Genomic DNA, 9,304 nt, shown 5'->3' on the forward strand with positions numbered 1-9,304 from the left:
TACCATGGTGTTGTTATGTTGTGTTGCTACCATGGTGTTGTCATGTGTTGCTACCATGCTGTTGTTATGTTGTGTTGCTACCATGGTGTTGTTATGTTGTGTTGCTACCATGGTGTTGTTATGTTGTGTTGCTACCATGGTGTTGTCATGTGTTGCTACCATGCTGTTGTTATGTTGTGTTGCTACCATGGTGTTGTCATGTTGTGTTGCTACCATGCTGTGTTGTCATGTGTTGCTGCCTTGCTATGTTGTTGTCTTAGGTCTCTCTTTATGTAGTGTTGTGTCTCTCTTGTTGTGATGTGTGTTTTGTCCTATATTTATATTGTATTTATTTTAATCCCAGCCCCCGGAGGCATTTTGCCTTTTGGTAGGCCGTCATTGTAAATAAGAATTTGTTCTTATTAACGGACTTGCCTAGTTAAATAAAGGTTAAATAAAAATAAAATAAATAAAGATTATTCCTGCTGCCGTGGATACGGCTGGGACAATGCTGGGGCAAAAGGCCATAAAAACTATACAGACAATGTCTCCATCAAACACTGTTTCACCACGCATCAGGGACATGGCAGGAGATGTTCTGAAACAATTACTACTTCACATACAAGCCAGTGAATTATATGTGTTACAGCTGGATGAGTCAACAGACGTGGCGGGCCGGCACAGCTCCTGGTATATGTCCGTTACGTTAATGGGGGGTCAATTAAGGAAGACATCCTCTTCTGCAAACCACTGGAAACCAGGACAACAGGAGAGGATATTTTTAAAGTACTCGACAGCTTTGTGACATCAAATGGACTTTGGTGGTCAAGATGTGTTGGTATCTGTACTGATGGCACAAACCCATGACAGGGAGACATAGTGGAGTGGTGTGTGCAAGCAGTTGCTCCCGACGCCACTTGGGTCCACTGCAGCATCCACCGAGAGGCTCTTGCTGCCAAGGGAATGCCTGACAGCTTGAAAGACGTTTTGGACACTACAGTGAAGATGGTTAACTTTGTTAAAGCAAGGTCCCTGAACTCTTGTGTATTTTCTGCACTATGCAATGATATGGGCAGCGACAATGTAACGCTTTTACAACATACAGAAGTGCGCTGGTTATCAAGGGGCAAATATTGATAACATTTTTTGAATTGAGAGACAAGCTTAAAGTTTTCTTTACTGACCATAATTTTCACTTGTCTGACCTCTTGCATGATGACGAGTTTCTCACACGACTGGCCTTTCTGGGTGATGTTTTTTCTCACCTGAATGATCTGAATCTAGGATTACAGGGACTCTTCGCAACTATGTTCAATGTGCTGGACAAAAATTTAGGCTATGATTAAGAAGTTGGAGCTCTTCTCTGTCTTACAATGAGGGCAAAAAACAACATTTGAGAGTGCGCTGACCCTGGTGCTAGATGGGGTACAGCTGGAGGTTGAATGTTTGAAGGGGTACGGGACTATAAAACGTTTGGGATCCACTGCTCTACAGCTTAACCTTGAACTCTGCTGATGTTTTAAACCAGGTCAAGGTAATGTCACAATGAATGGATACAAGTCAGATCTTTGAACTATCTGTGATCTGTTACTCATGTCTAGACTATGATACACCAGCACTATCTGTGATCTATTACTCACGTCTAGATTCTGATACACCAGAACTATCTGTGATCTGTTACTCATGTCTAGACTCTGATACACCATAACTATCTGTGATCTGTTACTCATGTCTAGATTCTGATACACCAGAACTATCTGTGATCTGCTAATCATGTCTAGACTTTGATACACCAGAACTATCTGTGATCTATTACTCATGTCTAGACTCTGATACACCATGACTATCTGTGATCTGCTACTCATGTCTAGACTTTGATACACCAGAACTATCTGTGATCTGTTACTCATGTCTAGACTTTGATACACCAGAACTATCTGTGATTTGCTACTCATGTCTAGACTTTGATACACCAGAACTATCTGTGATCTGCTACTCATGTCTAGACTTTGATACACCAGAACTATCTGTGATTTGCTACTCATGTCTAGACTTTGATACACCAGAACTATCTGTGATCTGCTACTCATGTCTAGTCAGTGATACAACATCTCACCTGTCAGCAGGTCCACCTGGCCTGATGGTCGTTATGACAACGGGGCGGGATTTGTTCCTGTCCTCGTGGGCTCCTCCTAAACAAACCAACAAACAGTTATCACACAAACAGGTCGCTACGGTAACCAAGGATACATATCACTCCCTGATAATATAATTGATTTGTGCTTTAAGAAATCACTGAAGAACCAAGTTAATACTGTATTACCTGATTACAAAGGAAACGGTTTAAATAAAACATCTACACATGAAACACAGTAGCAATACATTGGATTTCACTGCAGGAAGGAGTTATTGATTTCCAACAGAAAGGGCAATTGAATAAAGTAATTTTAGCCTCATCAGTAATTCTAAAGCAGAACATGAACCCACAGTTTGAACACGACATCATCCATTAATGTTCCTCTCTTCGAGGAGCATCTTCTCTGAGATAAAGATTATACACAAGAAAAAACACACTTGTTGAATTGATGGAGAGTAATGAGCTGTGGCAACATCTCTGTATCGTCGACCTTCAAGTTAACTTTCTTCCCTCTCTTCAAAGGCCGAGGATAACTCACTAAGGGTGCATCCCAAATGGAACTCTATTCCCTACATAGTGCACTACTTTTGACCAGAGCCCTATGTACCCTAAAAGTCGCAGTATAGGGAATAGGGTACTACTTAGATCGCAAGCCTAAAAGTTTGTTCCTATTGATTTTAATGAAGCTTCATTCCAACTGGGTAAATAGAGTCAACAAGATGGTCATATTCTGATCACTTTCCTTTCCTCTGTACCCCAGTCAAACGTCTTCACACACACGCACACACGCACACACACACACACACACACACACACAGGGCGAACCGACGCTTCTTCCTCCTCAATGAGAAATGAATCATAATTCCATGTAAACCATCAGACCGTCAGCGTGGTTACATTATGCAGGGCCACCATACAGACGGTGAATTAGACATACCTCGGATGACAAAGGCAAATGTATTGCACACACACACACACACACACACACACACACACACACACACACACACACACACACACACACACACACACACACACACACACACACACACACACACACACACACACACACACACACACACACACAGACACACACACACACACACACACACAGGGCGAACCGACGCTTCTTCCTCCTCAATGAGAAATGAATCATAATTCCATGTAAACCATCAGACCGTCAGCGTGGTTACATTATGCAGGGCCACCATACAGACGGTGAATTAGACATACCTCGGATGACAAAGGCAAATGTATTGCACACACACACACACACACACACACACACACACACACACACACACACACACACACACACACACACACACACACACACACACACACACACACATACACACACGTACCTCGGATGACAAAGCCGAACGTATTGCCTTCTTTGTGCAGAGTCACCTCAACGCTTTTGAACATCAGCCCAGAGCCTTGAACAGCTGAGGAGAGAAGTAAACACTACATTAACAAATCATTACCCCTACAGCTACATCACTACACAGCCTGTCTGAATGAAAAGCTCTGGATCAGATCTGGGAGAGGTAACATCATTATACAGCCTGTCTGAATGAAAAGCTCTGGATCAGATCTGGGAGAGGTAACATCATTATACAGCCTGTCTGAATGAAAAGCTCTGGATCAGATCTGGGAGAGGTAACATCACTACACAGCCTGTCTGAATGAAAAGCTCTGGATCAGATCTGGGAGAGGTAACATCACTACACAGCCTGTCTGAATGAAAAGCTCTGGATCAGATCTGGGAGAGGTAACATCACTACACAGCCTGTCTGAATGAAAAGCTCTGGATCAGATCTGGGAGAGGTAACATCATTATACAGCCTGTCTGAATGAAAAGCTCTGGATCAGATCTGGGAGAGGTAACATCATTATACAGCCTGTCTGAATGAAAAGCTCTGGATCAGATCTGGGAGAGGTAACATCATTACACAGCCTGTCTGAATGAAAAGCTCTGGATCAGATCTGGGAGAGGTAACATCATTATACAGCCTGTCTGAATGAAAAGCTCTGGATCAGATCTGGGAGAGGTAACATCACTACACAGCCTGTCTGAATGAAAAGCTCTGGATCAGATCTGGGAGAGGTAACATCATTATACAGCCTGTCTGAATGAAAAGCTCTGGATCAGATCTGGGAGAGGTAACATCATTATACAGCCTGTCTGAATGAAAAGCTCTGGATCAGATCTGGGAGAGGTAACATCATTACACAGCCTGTCTGAATGAAAAGCTCTGGATCAGATCTGGGAGAGGTAACATCATTATACAGCCTGTCTGAATGAAAAGCTCTGGATCAGATCTGGGAGAGGTAACATCATTATACAGCCTGTCTGAATGAAAAGCTCTGGATCAGATCTGGGAGAGGTAACATCATTATACAGCCTGTCTGAATGAAAAGCTCTGGATCAGATCTGGGAGAGGTAACATCATTATACAGCCTGTCTGAATGAAAAGCTCTGGATCAGATCTGGGAGAGGTAACATCATTATACAGCCTGTCTGAATGAAAAGCTCTGGATCAGATCTGGGAGAGGTAACATCATTATACAGCCTGTCTGAATGAAAAGCTCTGGATCAGATCTGGGAGAGGTAACATCATTATACAGCCTGTCTGAATGAAAAGCTCTGGATCAGATCTGGGAGAGGTAACATCACTACACAGCCTGTCTGAATGAAAAGCTCTGGATCAGATCTGGGAACATGAAAGGAAAAGACACTGAGGTGAGATGTGTTTGGTAAAGGTGGCTTTGAACTCTGGAAAGGAACAAAGGAATTGTGGAGACTCAGGACTTTGGCTTCAGACGGAAGATCCAATTTCCTCTAATATACATCCAGCTTGATTCTAAACTAATACAATTCTATTGATTAGTATCTATCTATTGAACCTATCAAATCAACAGGACTGATGTATCTATTGAACCTATCAAATCAACAGGACTGATGTATCTATTGAACCTATCAAATCAACAGGACTGATGTATCTATTGAACCTATCAAATCAATAGGACTGATGTATCTATTGAACCTATCAAATCAACAGGACTGATGTATCTATTGAACCTATCAAATCAATAGGACTGATGTATCTATTGAACCTATCAAATCAATAGGACTGATGTATCTATTGAACCTATCAAATCAACAGGACTGATGTATCTATTGAACCTATCAAATCAACAGGACTGATGTATCTATTGAACCTATCAAATCAACAGGACTGATGTATCTATTGAACCTATCAAATCAACAGGACTGATGTATCTATTGAACCTATCAAATCAACAGGACTGATGTATCTATTGAACCTATCAAATCAACAGGACTGATGTATCTATTGAACCTATCAAATCAACAGGACTGATGTATCTATTGAACCTATCAAATCAACAGGACTGATGTATCTATTGAACCTATCAAATCATTCGACTGATGTATCATTTATAACAACATGGTCCTAAAACAGTAGAACTCACAGACAGGTGGCAGCTCGTATTCCACCTCTAGAACCACACGTTCTCCAACGTTCTTCAGCAGGCTGATGATCTCGTCGTGACGGAACTTGGTCAGATTGATCCCGTTTACAGACTTGATGTAGTCGCCCACGTTGAGCTGGTCACTCCTACAGAGAGAGATGGATGGATGGTGTGATAGAGGAGGGGAGGAAGACAGAGAGAGGGCAAGAGAGAGAGGGAGAGGACGGGGTGAGAGGATGAGAAAAGGGGAAAGGGATAGAGGGATGGGATTGAGACAACCAGAACAGAAGTAGAGAGAAACACAGAGAGAGAAAGATATGGAGACGAGGGATGAGAGAAACACAGAGAGAGAAAGATATGGAGACGAGGGATGAGAGAAACACAGAGAGAGAAAGATATGGAGACGAGGGATGAGAGAAACACAGAAAGAGAAAGATATGGAGACGAGGGATGAGAGAAACACAGAAAGAGAAAGATATGGAGACGAGGGATGAGAGAAACACAGAAAGAGAAAGATATGGAGACGAGGGATGAGAGAAACACAGAGAGAGAAAGATATGGAGACGAGGGATGAGAGAAACACAGAGAGAGAAAGATATGGAGACGAGGGATGAGAGAAACACAGAAAGAGAAAGATATGGAGACGAGGGATGAGAGAAACACAGAAAGAGAAAGATATGGAGACGAGGGATGAGAGAAACACAGAGAGAGAAAGATATGGAGACGAGGGATGAGAGAAACACAGAGAGAGAAAGATATGGAGACGAGGGGATGAGAGAAACACAGAAAGAGAAAGATATGGAGACGAGGGATGAGAGAAACATAGAAAGAGAAAGATATGGAGACGAGGGATGAGAGAAACATAGAAAGAGAAAGATATGGAGACGAGGGATGAGAGAAACACAGAAAGAGAAAGATATGGAGACGAGGGATGAGAGAAACACAGAAAGAGAAAGATATGGAGACGAGGGATGAGAGAAACACAGAGAGAGAAAGATATGGAGACGAGGGGATGAGAGAAACACAGAAAGAGAAAGATATGGAGACGAGGGATGAGAGAAACATAGAAAGAGAAAGATATGGAGACGAGGGATGAGAGAAACACAGAAAGAGAGAAAGATATGGAGACGAGGGGATGAGAGAAACACAGAAAGAGAAAGATATGGAGACGAGGGATGAGAGAAACATAGAAAGAGAAAGATATGGAGACGAGGGATGAGAGAAACACAGAAAGAGAGAAAGATATGCAGACGAGGGGATGAGAGAAACATAGAAAGAGAAAGATATGGAGACGAGGGATGAGAGAAACATAGAAAGAGAAAGATATGGAGACGAGGGATGAGAGAAACACAGAAAGAGAAAGATATGGAGACGAGGGGATGAGAGAAACACAGAAAGAGAAAGATATGGAGACGAGGGGATGAGAGAAACACAGAAAGAGAGAAAGATATGCAGACGAGGGGATGAGAGAAACATAGAAAGAGAAAGATATGGAGACGAGGGATGAGAGAAACACAGAAAGAGAGAAAGATATGCAGACGAGGGGATGAGAGAAACATAGAAAGAGAAAGATATGGAGACGAGGGATGAGAGAAACATAGAAAGAGAAAGATATGGAGACGAGGGATGAGAGAAACACAGAAAGAGAAAGATATGGAGACGAGGGGATGAGAGAAACACAGAAAGAGAAAGATATGGAGACGAGGGATGAGAGAAACACAGAAAGAGAAAGATATGGAGACGAGGGGATGAGAGAAACACAGAAAGAGAAAGATATGGAGACGAGGGGATGAGAGAAACACAGAAAGAGAAAGATATGGAGACGAGGGGATGAGAGAAACACAGAAAGAGAGAAAGATATGCAGACGAGGGGATGAGAGAAACACAGAAAGAGAGAAAGATATGGAGACGAGGGGATGAGAGAAACACAGAAAGAGAAAGATATGGAGACGAGGGATGAGAGAAACACAGAAAGAGAAAGATATGGAGACGAGGGGATGAGAGAAACAGAAAGAGAAAGATATGGAGACGAGGGGATGAGAGAAACACAGAAAGAGAAAGATATGGAGACGAGGGGATGAGAGAAACACAGAAAGAGAAAGATATGGAGACGAGGGGATGAGAGAAACACAGAAAGAGAAAGATATGGAGACGAGGGGATGAAAGAAACACAGAAAGAGAGAAAGATATGCAGACGAGGGGATGAGAGAAACACAGAAAGAGAGAAAGATATGGAGACGAGGGGATGAGAGAAACACAGAAAGAGAAAGATATGGAGACGAGGGATGAGAGAAACACAGAAAGAGAAAGATATGGAGACGAGGGGATGAGAGAAACACAGAAAGAGAAAGATATGGAGATGAGGGGATGAGAGAAACACAGAAAGAGAAAGATATGGAGACGAGGGGATGAGAGAAACACAGAAAGAGAGAAAGATATGCAGACGAGGGGATGAGAGAAACACAGAAAGAGAGAAAGATATGCAGACGAGGGGATGAGAGAAACACAGAAAGAGAGAAAGATATGGAGACGAGGGGATGAGAGAAACACAGAAAGAGAAAGATATGGAGACGAGGGATGAGAGAAACACAGAAAGAGAGAAAGATATGGAGACGAGGGGATGAGAGAAACACAGAAAGAGAAAGATATGGAGACGAGGGGATGAGAGAAACACAGAAAGAGAAAGATATGGAGACGAGGGGATGAGAGAAACACAGAAAGAGAAAGATATGGAGACGAGGGGATGAGAGAAACATAGAAAGAGAGAAAGATATGGAGACGAGGGGATGAGAGAAACAGAAAGAGAAAGATATGGAGACGAGGGGATGAGAGAAACAGAAAAGGAATGTGGGACAGAAGCAGCAGATCATCAGGAAACAGACATTTGACTTCAGATTCTAGGAGGGTGAGGCCGGGTGCTGCAGAATGTTCTAGTGCCCTCGCCAATTCATTGATATATATGTTGTAGAGGGTGGGGCTTAAGCTGCATCCCTGTCTCACCCCACGGCCCTGTGGGAAGAAATGTGTGTGTTATTTTCCAATTTTAACGGCACACTTGTTGTTTGTGTACATTCATTTTATAATGTCGTATGTTTTTCTCCCAACACCACTTTCCATCAATTTGTATAAATGACAGGCCAAGTGGTACTCTCTCTCTCTCTCTTTCTCTCTCTGTCTTTCTCTCTCTGTCTCTCTCTCTCTCTCTCTCTCTCTTTCTCTCTCTGTCTTTCTCTCTCTGTCTTTCTCTCTCTCTCTCTCTCTCTCTCTCTTTCTCTCTGTCTTTCTCTCTCTTTCTCTCTCTCTCCCTCTCTCTCTCTCTCTCTGGTAAAATAGGTTACTGTCTCTCTCTCTCTCTCTCTCTCTCTCTCTCTGGTAAAATAGGTTACTCTCTCTCTCTCTCTGGTAAAATAGGTTACTGTCTCTCTCTCTCTCTGGTAAAATAGGTTACTCTCTCTCTCTCTCTCTCTCTGGTAAAATAGGTTACTGTCTCTCTCTCTCTCTCTCTCTCTCTCTCTGGTAAAATAGGTTACTGTCTCTCTCTCTCTCTCTCTCTCTGGTAAAATAGGTTACTCTCTCTCTCTCTGGTAAAATAGGTTACTCTCTCTCTCTCTCTCTCTCTCTCTGGTAAAATAGGTTACTGTCTCTCTCTCTCTCTCTCTGGTAAAATAGGTTACTGTCTCTCTCTCTCTC

At 42.6% G+C, this 9,304-nt stretch overlaps 1 protein-coding gene across 1 annotated transcript; it reads right to left on the reverse strand.

Annotated features, from left to right (window-relative positions):
- Positions 1-557: 557 nt before the first annotated feature.
- LOC145879954 (uncharacterized) lies at positions 558-8,168 on the reverse strand (the record flags this gene model as incomplete). The annotated part of the gene is made up of 3 exons (XM_082977233.1): positions 558-2,171; positions 3,481-3,564; positions 5,615-8,168. Coding segments are annotated over 3 exons (2,718 nt in total), but the record flags the coding sequence as incomplete, so codon positions are not given.
- Between the last annotated feature and the right edge of the window lie 1,136 nt (positions 8,169-9,304).

Source organism: Salmo salar, chromosome 07 (genome assembly GCF_965601325.2).
Source record: "Salmo salar chromosome 07, fSalSal1, whole genome shotgun sequence".
In the NCBI taxonomy this organism is placed as follows: domain Eukaryota; kingdom Metazoa; phylum Chordata; class Actinopteri; order Salmoniformes; family Salmonidae; genus Salmo; species Salmo salar.